The sequence below is a fragment of the Telmatherina bonti genome, assembly GCF_933228915.1.
Source record: "Telmatherina bonti genome assembly, chromosome: 14".
NCBI lineage: Eukaryota > Metazoa > Chordata > Actinopteri > Atheriniformes > Telmatherinidae > Telmatherina > Telmatherina bonti.
Window position 1 is genome coordinate 17,771,816 of NC_136612.1, and position 12,928 is coordinate 17,784,743.

The window sequence follows — 12,928 nt, forward strand, 5'->3', positions numbered from 1 at the left end:
TCGGTGTCTACCTCTACAGTTAGACTTTGATGTTTGTGTGCAGGTGTGTCCATTACCTGCGGCTGATTGTAGTGCTCAATGCTCATTGTAAAGACATTGATGCAGATGATGAAGGTGATGAAGAGATCCAGGTAGTGGCTGGTACACAGTGTGTGGATGGACAAACGCAAAGGAGAGTAGTCCGCATGGTACGGCTTCTGCTTGGCCTCTGCAAAACACAAACACACAAACAAGAGACAAAAACAGTGGGACATAGACAGATAACAGTGAGTGACTGTGTTTTGAAATTCAAATGTTACGTCTCAAGTAGTGCGCACAAGGAGGCACAGGGGAGAGAAGACAGACATCGCCACCTTTAGCCATTCTTTTCCAGTCTTAATTGATGAAAATACGTCTTGTTTTTGTATGTCATACTGTGGAGTAAATCAAGCAGTCCAGATGTCTGTTAATCAAATTGAAACTTCACCAATGGAGGTGGTACCCATTTTAAATGATTGCCCCAGTTCCTCAGTCTGTGCACACTGCTGCTGGCATGGTGTTCAAATGAGAAAGGACATGAGAGTAACAGATTGGCTAATTAGTAGATACATGTGCCACAGTGCACCGATCTTGTATGAAGATTATACAGTTAAAATATCACGTACAACCACTGTACACGAGCAGAGAAATGATCTAAGCCCAATTCCATCTAATATCAGCTGCCAGGTACAGCTAAGGCTGAACAAATCGTTTTGGCTTGTTTGAGTGATTGTCCCTCGTACCATCTCTTTCGCTAAGGGAACAAACATTATTTAGACACATCGGAGCACCAGCCTAATGTACCGTAGCAGTGTTTTTTGATGGAGAAAAATGGCAAGGAGTCCCCTCAAGGGGTGTATGTCTAATTGGAGCAGTTTTACAACATTCATTGCCTCTAATAATTAAATCCTTCCCAAAGCTCATGTTTCTGTACTTTGTAATACACTGAAAACTGAGTAAACTACAAGCTGCATGTTTTGATTAACGTGGAGGGAACTGTGAGACGCATTCCTGCTTCTGAATAACAAAAACAGCCCTAAGTGATCTGGTATTATGTAAAGTATTAATGTCAACCAAAGTGACATACACAATAGTTCTTAACAGACTGTACTCACATGTCCATGATGATGATTTTGACTGTTGTACGTGCATGTGTTTGCCTGTGACCCATGATCATCATGCCCTGTCTATCTGTTGCATGCGTATATGACTTTGATGAGATGTCTTTGGTGTAGAGGGGGCTACACAGGATGTGTTGCAAAACAGCACCATGGAGTCATTACATGCTTCGAAGCAAGTCATTGTTGATTCAACATCTGATGTTTAAGATGAGTTAAATCTGATAAAATCGATCCCTGCAGCCTCATGGTGAGATTTCCTTATTAATATTGCGTTTGAAAGCATGTCTGTGATGTTTGAAGGAACACTGGAGTCTCTAAAACTGGGCTTTTCTTTATGCTAATAGTATGCCCTATCATTTGGAAATAGATGGAATTAATTAATGTTAACAGGAGTTTTGGACCACTGACAAATAAGAAGTCATCTTTTCAAACTTTATTTAGTGCTTTTAAATATAAGTCCCTAGTAAAAATAGCCATAAAAACATGTACATGGAGCAATTTAGAGCTTCAATGCAAATTAGTATTGTGATTGTTTGCAGTTTTTGTAATTTCTAGCTTCTGTCTAGCTTTGTTTTCCTACCTGCTTGTATTTTGTAAGAAATGCAAATAAGCATATCTAATCAACTTGAGATCTACTAACAGTTCTATTTCACATGGCATCAGCAGGTATAGCAGCCAAAATGTCTGCTATGTTTCTGAGTCTGCCTGTCAAAGCATGTTTAGAAGAAACGTCCTTGTTCTACCAGAGTCGAGAGGCGCCTCAAGGGGAAAGCTTGCACATGCATTTGGGAGGAAATTTAGGGCTTCTTGCATTTTTTACAAGCAAATTGTCCTTGGACATAAAAAAAATTGCCATTGGTTATTTTGCATGCAGAGATCCTACAGAGGTGTTCCATGAAAGAAATTAAAGCAATAAATCATTTAAAGTGACGCAGTATTTAAGGTATAATTTAAGCATTCCCAATATTGCTGCTGTTTTAGTGTTATTATTAATAGTAAATATTCTATTTTTTTTTTTTACCATTAGCACATAATGTTCTAGTAGGGTTACAGTGACCACTTAAGATTTCCATGCAGTGTTAGGGGAGGGTTGGGGAAGGGCTGCAGTCATGCAGTTGCATGCATCAGAGTGGCGTAGCTCGCACTCGCACTGTTTGTGTGAGCCAGCCAGTCATTTAAACTTTCCCTCTTTATATCTTTAGGTCTGTATATATTTTCCCTGTTTTCTCTTTTGTCATTCTCTCTTTTCTTTTTTTTTTTGTCAAGCTCTGAAAGCAGGCAGTGCTCAGAAAAATAGACTACCGACCAGCCCCTCCATTCTCCTTACTCCTGCGCTTTTTCTCTATCCTTTTGAGCATCTTCTCCTCCCGCAAGCGGGCCTCCTCTTCTTCCTGGTCCTGTCGGCACTTGTGGAAGTTCTCCACCACCACACCGACAAACATGTTGAGGACGAAAAAGCTGACGATGAGCAGGAAGGAGATGAAGTAAAGCAGCATCCAAGGGTTGTGGTTCCTCACAGGCTGAAGATGGGAGAGAGTAACAGATTTCAGTTGTAGGCATTATTACTCCAAACAAAATGGATTTGATATTTTAAGATCATTTTATTGATGACCTCATTGATAGAGGTTTGACATTTTTGTTTTTGTGAACCACTCGGTTTTTACAAATTTACGACACATTGCTAAGGCAGGTTACTCCACATGCAGTTTCCAGTTATAGTAATAAATAAAAGGTTTAAAGCTTCAAATGATGAGTTCTCTGGACATAAGGTTATTTCATGAATGGATAGAGAGAACTAGTACATGTTCTCTGTGTCATAGATGAATTGTATATTAGCGTTGGTAATCAATCAGTCATTGTCTCAATTAAAGGTGGCAGGGAAGCTGGAGCTTATCCCAGCATTCACTGGACGAGAGGCAGGGTACACCCTGGGCAGGTCGCTGGTCCATTATTAGTGCTGGTCATGCACATGCATAATAGAACATTGGACAGACATGATCTACTGAGGCAATATCTGTCCTGGGAGGTAAGTATCTTATTTATTTCACAACAACAATGCCGTCACATGCACAAGTAGAAAGAATACAGATTGACACATCATCAAGAGGAGAATAAGACAACACAACTGGAATATTATCTTGCATAATAACAGCAATTATTTATTTGTTTACATATTATCAAGCAGTGAAGTTGGTCAGTAAAGACATTGAGTCCTCATATTACCTGTTGGTCCACTCCCACTGCATCAAGCCCATCATACATGATGTTGACCCAGCCATCCTTACATGACAGTACAAACAAAGACATCAAGGCCTGGAGAGAAAAAGTGGAGATGCACCGTAAATCAACGTCCTGGAGTTTAATATCTGTAAAATCCTAATACCTATATATTGCCACTGCAACCATAAATCAAACATGGTCTCTGCATTACTGGGGGTATCTCGTTGTACATAATACAACCACACTCTGTTCAATTTGATTAAAACTATATTGCTCCATAACCGAAGCAATTATACTGTTCAGCTTGGGAACGTTAACACAAAAGGAGAAGGAACACCAGGAAATATCTAAAAGTTACATAATACTGCAGTGCAGGCTCTTTTACATCACACCCCATCTTCCTGGCCTCAGCTCAACCTCAGTTTATTAATCCGTACCTGAATCAGGTTGTCAAAGTTGTACTTTCTGCGTATCCAGCGGTAGTTGGCCTGCAGACAGTCTGACTTGTTTGTGATGTTTCTCGTGTCCAGACCTTCACAGTGGTAGAACTTTCCTTTGAACAGCTACAAAGAGGAAAAAAAAAAAAAAGAAAATAAGCAAAACAGGTCTTCAGGGCTGTTTGGCTGTCATTTACTCATTATCTCTGTTGCAGTGAGGCTTGCAGCTTTTTCGAGCACTCAGCAGTAAATGCCAGCCGCACGTTCTTATCAGAAGATTTTTCTATGTGCTTAGCAAAGAAATGGCCTGGAGGTCATGTTTGTTCTTTTTTTTTTACACCAAACCCAGCTGTCATTCTTTCAAAACTCACACTCTTCATGAACAAAAGCTTGTTGTTTATGGAAAATTCTACACGCTTGAATTCTTTGAGGCCAAAAATCATACGTGAAGCTGTTCAGCAAAACTGATATTTAAGCAAAGAAAAAAGGTTGTTCTCAGGATCAAGCGCTGCATGATGACTGCTGTATTGATGCCCGTGTTGTGAACGAGTGATTACCTGGACTCCCAGGATGCCAAAAATGATAAAGAAGGCGCAGCAGATCAGAACAATGTTTCCAATAGGTCTAAGAGACGTGATGAGCGTCTCTACAACCAGCTTTAATCCTGGTGCTCTGCTGATCACCCTGGAAAGCACAAACATAACCCGAGAGTCAGACAGAAAATATCAATATATCAACTAAAATGAGATTAAAGCTCTTTATAAGCTCTCACAAATGCGCTGCGTACCTCAGAGGGCGAAGTGTTCGTAGAAGACGAAGCACTCTGAGGATACCCAGGATCCTGTTTCCACCACTATAAGCTAGAGAGACCAGAATGTCCACCAGAGACACAAACACCAATAATCCATCCAAAATGTTCCAACTGGACTGGAGGTAGCTCTGCTTCCCAAAGCAGAATCCAAGAGCTACAACCTGTTAAACACACAAGAGGGTTAAGGATGCATTAAACAGCTCCACATGAAAACTCCAAATAGGAAGCTATTGATTCACATTAAAACCATTTTACCTGCAGAGGTCAAATAAAAAAGAAAGATTTTTATTACCTTGATAGCCATTTCTGCTAGGAAGATCACAGTGAAAACGTAGTTTGACACACTCAGGAACACTCGCTCCTAAAGGGAAAGATTACATCAAATGTAAATAAAACTTATGTGAAAATCATACCTACATGGGGGAAAGTAAAGACGACTGACAGTACATTGTGCACTCACTTGTATTACATTGTAAACAAAGACAGTTAAGACAGATTTTATAGAGAAAACCAGCCTGGTATACTAAAAAGAAAATCTGCAAATGCCAGTTTAACCAAAGTCCTTCTTGCATAAATGTGTTTGGTTTGACTTTCTAAGGTTTTTTTTTTTTTGTCAGCTTGTGTGATAGGCTTTAGTGATATACAACTGTTCCTGATAATGTTACTACAAAATGGATTGGACACTACTTTCGGACCAAAAGCTCCCTCCCACCGATCCTGTTTCATGTTATAAGACAAACAAGCAACAGGATTTATTTTGCTTTAAACCATGAAGAACCATTTATCGATTATTAAGCCAAGAAAGCCTTTGGGATAGTTATTTATAAACTTTATAAATAAATATTAGGTAACATTAAACCATAGAGTGTACACTATCAGTTTAAAGTTTGGACTCTTTCCCATCCATCCATCCATCCATCTATCCATCCATTCGTCCACCTGTCCATTTGTCTATCCATCCATCCATCCATCCGTCCATTCGTCCATCCGTCCGTCCCAGCAATTAAAAAAGGCCACCCTTTAGGTTGCCAGTCTTTCTCAGACACACTATCCCACTCAAATTTAATGGGAAAGTGTGTCCAGTGTTTGAACTGGTAGTATTTATGAAAGATGGGTGTAGTAACTGTGTTGTCTCTCAGTGGTTTCAGGATTAAAGACAAAATTTCAGAGTTTAGTTTTTTTTTTTTCTTCTTTTGTGTTTTTATGGCAGACTGAAGTATATCAGGAATATCTGAGCCAGAACAGTAAATCCATTAGTTTGGTAATTCATGTGTTAATCAAAACAACTCTGTGTATAATAATGTATGATAAGAAGCTTCTGAGCCCCACCCCCCAAATGGTTATTTCATTTCAGGATCTCAGTCACTGATACTTAACAGAATCCAGTCATAAATAGTCGCTGTCTCTATAAATGCTTCACTGCCTTTATCGGACCCTCCACCCTCTCTCATGTTGTGACTGTCTAAATATGTGCTTATTTGTATTGATGATTTTTTTTTGGTTTTCTACCCACACTGTGCCCCTTCAGGTGGCATGTAGGGATGCGTCCTCGCACACGCTTTCCTCATGTTGTCTTTTCCCTTATCCAAGTATAAATATGTGCAGCTCACATGGCAACTGCCCCAATCTGCTTGGTCTTGTTTATATTCATGTGTAGGCCTATGTTGTTTATCCGTTCCTGGATGGCTTGTACTGGGAGAAATTTCGTTGTGCCGGGATACTGGTTCAATGACAATCAATGCTTCGGATTCTGATATATCCAAAACTAATAGCTTAATTAAACAGATGATTATATTTATTAGCATTATTATTATTATTATTATTATTATAAGTAAAATTAAGAAATTCATTTAATTTAAAATTAAAAGACACAGGTGAGGAACTGGTTAACAGCTAGCACAGTAAGCCATGGTTGATAAGGAAGTGCCAGAAAGAGCTGAAAAACACAGGCGAAATGTGTAGGTTATTTGTGCAATGTCTCACCGAGCTATGAGGTTGTATATCCGGCCTTTCCAGAGCAATAGTGATACAGTTGAGGAAGATAAAAACCAGGACGATGTGGTCGAACAACTTGTGAGAGATTACAGCTTGGCACCATACGCGGCATCTAAACACACACAGAATCATCTGTAGATGAACTGGTTTAAGCTAATAATCAAGCAATAAGGAATAGAAACAATGAAACAAATAAAAAAAAAAAAAAGAAAAGGGCTAACAATAAATACATAGCAAAATAAGTAAAAAAAAAATAAATAAAAGGAGGAAAAAATGTTGCCTAATACAATATGAAATCCACATGGGAACCTATAATAAATGTATGAATATTAAGCCCACATAACAATGTTTGGAGGTTTAAACCTAGTTTAAAAATGGAGTAAGTTTGCAGCTGAAGGTTCAGGTATTTTCCAGATAATACAGGTCAGAGTAATGCCCTTTGTAATTGCATGAAGGAATCAAAAGTGTGTGTCCATGTAGAAAGCTTACCGGCTCTCTGGAGAAAACAAGTAGAGCGTCCAGTCTTCATGTTCTTTGCACCAGCGTGGCTTCATGTTTCGGAGCTCTCTCTTGATCCAGTAACAGAAATGACTCTGGAGAAGCAACAGGTCAAACATCGGAACTTGAAATAACATAAAGACTCCTTTATTGTACGTTATAAACCAAATCTCGTAATAGGACACTAATAATTATTCATACTGTTCTGCAGAGGAGTCTTTGAAAAAAGTTAGTTGTCTACAAGCAACATAGGGTAAGAAAATGTTACCATGCCCTTGAATAAAAACAAAAAAGATGAAAAGACGAATATGGTATCCAAATATTGTTTGGCATTTTTCCTAAAAAATGTTCATGAATAGACTAATTTTTTTTCAGCAAATTATCTTTGTATTGCCGCTATAAAGCTGACTATATGGCAAGCATGTTACTTTAATTGACATGCTGTTAGACTGGTTAGGCCCAAATGCAGTTAATCTTCCCGTTCTTGTTGAAAATGCTCCATATGTTTTCAAATTGGTGTCGATGTTGCTGAAAGCAACTGCACATCTGCTCTAAAAAAATGGATACTTGATAATAAAACTTCTCTTTGTGTATGTGATGTACATGGCTTTAGTAATAAGTTTTCCAGTATTCGTTGGTCATGAATCCAAGGCTACCACAGCAGAATGATAAATTGACTCATTTGCACTTTCAGTTTTATATGTGGATAACAAGCACCAATCACATGGAAGGATACAAACTAAGTTCTTTTGAAGGCAAAAAAAAATTGAGCAGTTAAGGTGTGGACAAAGAACAGTGTGTCCTGGAGTGTTTGGTACTGGGAAGTTAGCAGAACAACCTATGGGCTATACGAGGGAAGTCTGAATTGGGGTTATACACAACAAATGCCATCAAACCCCCCCAGAAAACAGGGTGTTTAGAGCCTGAGGAGAAACCTCGGACTTATCATTGCATACTTGAAGTCCTTCCTAAGTGGTCATGATTCAGAGATTGTTGTGGTCACACCCTAAGTGCACCCCCAGTGCGAACTCTAGCCCTTACACAAGTCGTAATGCCCTTAAGAAAGATACAAAACCTTGAATATTTATTATTCAAGTACTTTTCAAGCTGCTTAAATGGGGTTTACTGGTCTGCAAAACGTTTAAGCTGATCCCAGTTGTGGAAATGGCATCGATGTGAATGTGAATGTTTTCAAAGCAGAACATTTCTTCGTAACAAAATGAGCAGTACTAGTTACTCGACTCAGAGCCCCCATTTTAGGGGGTTGCCAGACAACTAGAAAAAATATCTAGCCTACATTTAGCAAATAAATTAGCGGTTTTTACCAGGGCTGTTAAAATTAAGCCATCAATGCAAAGAAAAATTTCTTGAATATTTTTTTTACCACATTAAAACAACAAAGACAAAAAATCTGAATTTGGCAGGATCCATCCAAGAGAAGCTAGCTTTGGCCATGTTGGTGCCTTATCACAACAAACACCTGAATCCATCAAAAGAAACTACTTATCTTCTCTGTTTATGAAGATTCTTACAGTTATCCAACTTTACATTAAGATGATGTCTTCAGGATGACCCATATCACATAAATAATCACTCAATCATCGCATGGCGTTGGGAGCCACAAACCCAAACGTTTGTTATCTTTAGGGTCATGGCTCACAAAGTTTGAGAACTACGTCCTTTGATGTACTGATAACACTGTAATGTTACACTGTAACATTAAAGAAACAATGCACATTTTAACAAGGCTTGACTAGGTTGCTGATGCTAGCCTTTTAAATCTATAAGGGTATGATAAACATATGTTTCATTGCGTAAGCGCTAGGAGATAATTGGACGATAACAGGTGACTTTCCAACCTTGGGAGTCCACAAGCTCAGTGCAGAACTCATTAAAGTTTGCAATAAAACAAACAAGAAAGCTTAGATCTACAGCTTCTGTATTTTAGGAGTCTAATTAAAAAGCAGCCCAGAGTCAAGCCTCTCAGACTTTGCTTATTTGGCATGTTGCCACTGATGTGAGTTTGTGTGCATGTGGTTAAGTCCTTCACTGTGGGTGTTTATATGTGTTGATGAAAGGAATTGGATGCTCAGATATTGTTAGAGCTGAAGTCTAACATTTCTGACACGGACATACCTCACTTAACACATCGTACATGCAAACACACAACCGTGCATCCAAACAATATCTGCTGTAAGCCTCCCAGTGTGCCCCAAAAGATCCCTTTTGTTTCAGTGGATTTCATGGGTTTATGAACTCAATTTGGATCCAGTAAAACCGTGAATGGTGTCACAGCAGAGGTCACCTAAAACCAGCAAGGGAGTCGACCCGTCTCCAGACTTCTAAAATGCTTAAACATGCACGCAGTCATAAGCACTTGTGTTTCTCCAGCGACTGTATGAGCACAAGTTTTTTGTACCCACTGAGAAAACAATTACTGGCCAAGCCAATCAATTACAGCATGACAATCAGTCTCCCACCAGGCTTGGCGATGTGAACACACAACCCGCACTCAATAATATCTCCAAGTAACGGAGAGACAAAGGGCACGGATGACAAATGAGAATATGGTAAATTGGGAGCGAAACAAAAACAAAACGCTTAATGTGTCAGTGAGGGCAGATTAAGAGATTAAGAATCAATAAATGTGACCATTTATTGGTTAGACATCTGTACATGAATGTAAAACAAACAAATGGTTAGTTGATGATATACACCAGGATTGATCACTCTGGGGACCTTTAAGAACTACTCAAAACTTGCTGCAGAGTTCCTAAATGTCATTTTGAAGGCGGGTGACTCACGGTAACTTACATCATCATCTATGTCATCCTCAGGCGAGAAATCGTCTTTGGAGTCGGAGTTCACATTTGGGTCATATGTCACAGTCCTCCCATTGCAGTCGCCGTACTCTCCTATTATGGAAGGGCAGAGAGTAGATGCCTGCAGGAGCTCTAAGGACCCCGGCCGTAATCTGTTGTTTACCCCAGCTTCCCCTTTTTCATCTTGGCAATCTTCCTCTTCTCCACCTTCCCCAGACAACAGGCTCTCCCTCTCTCCACTGGTGTCTCGCATTTTGAGGCTCGGTGCTCTTCCCAGACTGTTCCAGCTGGAGCGGCGGCTTCCCCAAGAGCTGCCGGAACCACGCGGGGGAAGAGGAGAACGCCGGCCGGGGCTGGAGAAGCTCTGAAGAGACAGGAACTGTGGTTAAGACAGTGTGATCAAAGGAAAACCATGGAAGTCACTTTGGGTTGTGAGGGCTAACTCGTTTTTGTCCATTTCAGTTTGACAAATAGCTTCTGGTGTGTCTGTTTTTCCCACAGTAATATTCCCGAATCAGTTTAGTCTTGGATCAAATCATAACAGAGAAAGATGAGAAAGTAATTTTATTTATTTATTACTTTATGTGTCCAGCTTATGCTAGCAAGTCACCAGTTTGCATTTATGATCATCACCGAACCTTTTATAGGGAATAGATTACTTTTCTTTTCACTGAGATAAGATAAGACACTTTCAGGCACTATTTTTTTTTCCCCATATTTGATTACCAGCATCTAGGATAAACAACCTTTCCGAACTCACACTGCCCTAAACTGATCCTTTGCAGACTGGAGGAGAAAGAAAAGCATTTTAATAAATCACTTACGGGTAGCTTATCTGCTACTTTCTTAAGGAGGATTTACAAACAGTGGGCTACATGATCTGTTTGTAAACTAATTGGAGTCTATGTGTTGAGTGATGGGAGAGCAAACCGGAGCCACACTCAGCTGAGCTCTGCAAGTTACAATAATTTCAACTTGGCCACAGCGCTCTGTGACAAAAATTGAACGCATCCAATCGGGGGACAGTTGTATGAAATGACAGCTGTCTAAATTTGAGTGAGTTCCTACGGGATTCTCTCCAACAGGCTGTCACATTACTCCCCACTCAGGCTGAGGTAGACCAGGAAATGGTCACTACACAGGTTACATTTCATGGATGAGCAATACTTTCTAAACTTCTTTCTCACTGTGAAGATATTATAAACCTTCACCCTCTTAGCTGATCATCTTCTTCTCAGTAAAAGTAATGACACGACTTTCCTCTGACAGTTTGACAGTTCTGCAACCACGTCTGCAGTTGGAAAAGCTAGTTGCTTCCTGGATATCTTTTTGGGTGACTAAAAACTGGCACTGATTTGTGATCTGTTTATCTTCTCTGCATTGCTAGATTTCACATCAAATGAACAAACTTCATTTTAAAAAAATAGAACAAAGTAGGAACAGCTTTAGAGGATTTACATTGTCTGCTTTATTGTTGATCAGTGTTGACCAGTAGACTTACTGGATTTTAAATGCCTAGCATAGGTTAAACCAGTTTGTTTAACTATGGTGTTTGTTTTTGCAGGATCTTAATATGGCTTGCAAAATATTTCCAGGCTTTTGAAAGACAAAACTCTCGTAGCAGAATGGTGAAACTGTATGGTACAATTACACAGCTGACATGTCGTTACTGGGGCAGAAGAAGACAGCAGAGTTAATTGTTGGGACATAAACAGTAGCAGCTATGACATCAGCATTTAGATCTGAAAGCGACTTCAGTAAATGATATTTGAAACACTTCCTGAAATGATACGTTTAATGACCAGGATGCTGCAGCTGGTAAGGCAGAACAAACATAAGAGCAACTTTTTCTCAACTGATGAAATATCTGGATTCAAACTCAAACTGGTGGCAAGAGGCAAGTCATGGAGCAGTTTGTCTGCATGTAAATCTTGTTACTTTTGAGAATTCAAAGGCATAAAAGCTATTGTTTCTGTTCGACAAAAGACACATGTAAGGCCTCATTAATCTTCCTCCCCTAGTGGCTCACACCATGAATACAAGTCTGAACGCTTGACCTGTAAAAGCAGTGGGATTGTGACACTGTTGGAGGCTACATAGAATGATTCCATTTTCTATCTGGAGGGAGGGGTGATGAAACATACACCAGGGTGTCAATGGCACTATGCTGAAGTGATGCAGGTTCACTTAATTGCTTGATTAGTATTGTATGAAAACCATTAAATCTAATATTCAAAACTGGGAGTAATGGAGGAAGAGTGGTGGTCGTGTTTGTTTTTACACAATAAAAAAAAAGGGGGTGGAGGGGACGTGATCTTTTCCCTAGTAATAATAATAAACATCTAAATTCTGCACTAAAGGAAGAAGCTTGATGTCATTAGTCTTCCTCACCAAAGAACGCTGGTCATAAGCTGAGGGGTCCATGGATGTGGAGCTTCCACGACGAGACTCAATGTGGCCGATCCCCGCATCAGAAAAACCCACTCCAACCTCTCCATACTGAGGCACACCTTCCCTGTACAAGAGTTCCTCCTCCAGAACAGACTCAGGTCCTAAGGAGCTCTTTGGAGTCGGCATGGGCGTGGCTGCTGTGTGCATGATGATCGGAGGAGCCATAGTGCCTCTCGGGTCAATGTGACCATTAGCTGTCATCATCAGAGAGTACATCTTTAGCTCTGCGGACGACAGGACTCATCATTATTAACCATGTGTGAGAGGCATTTATGTGCAGAATGAAATAAACGTTTTCTTCACCCACCTGTGTCTCTGAGCTGTTCTACTTTTTCATCCTCATCGAAGTTGTCCGATTTCTTTTCATCGTCCGACTCTGACCGATTCGCGTCACCCTGCAACACGCACACACACACACACACACACACACAGTATATTCATGCAATTGAGCTTGTTTCCTTCATCTATTGTCACTTGTAACATAACGGAGACAACCGCAGGGGCTGAAGTTTTTTAACTCACATAAAGAGCACACACACACACACGCATATTTAA

The 12,928-nt window shown here is 39.9% G+C and overlaps 1 protein-coding gene across 1 annotated transcript in view; it reads right to left on the minus strand.

Moving 5' to 3' along the window:
* cacna1ha (calcium channel, voltage-dependent, T type, alpha 1H subunit a) overlaps positions 1-12,928 on the minus strand; it is a gene marked incomplete at both ends in the record, with an annotated part of 130,148 nt that overhangs the window by 14,855 nt on the left and 102,365 nt on the right. The window contains 12 exons of the mRNA XM_079253285.1: positions 57-208; positions 2,446-2,659; positions 3,363-3,452; positions 3,797-3,922; positions 4,354-4,480; positions 4,584-4,768; positions 4,900-4,968; positions 6,591-6,714; positions 7,092-7,195; positions 9,915-10,286; positions 12,314-12,597; positions 12,681-12,768. Of these exons, the coding sequence (XP_079109411.1) occupies positions 57-208; positions 2,446-2,659; positions 3,363-3,452; positions 3,797-3,922; positions 4,354-4,480; positions 4,584-4,768; positions 4,900-4,968; positions 6,591-6,714; positions 7,092-7,195; positions 9,915-10,286; positions 12,314-12,597; positions 12,681-12,768 (1,935 nt within the window). The remainder of the gene's footprint in view (positions 1-56; positions 209-2,445; positions 2,660-3,362; positions 3,453-3,796; positions 3,923-4,353; positions 4,481-4,583; positions 4,769-4,899; positions 4,969-6,590; positions 6,715-7,091; positions 7,196-9,914; positions 10,287-12,313; positions 12,598-12,680; positions 12,769-12,928) is intronic.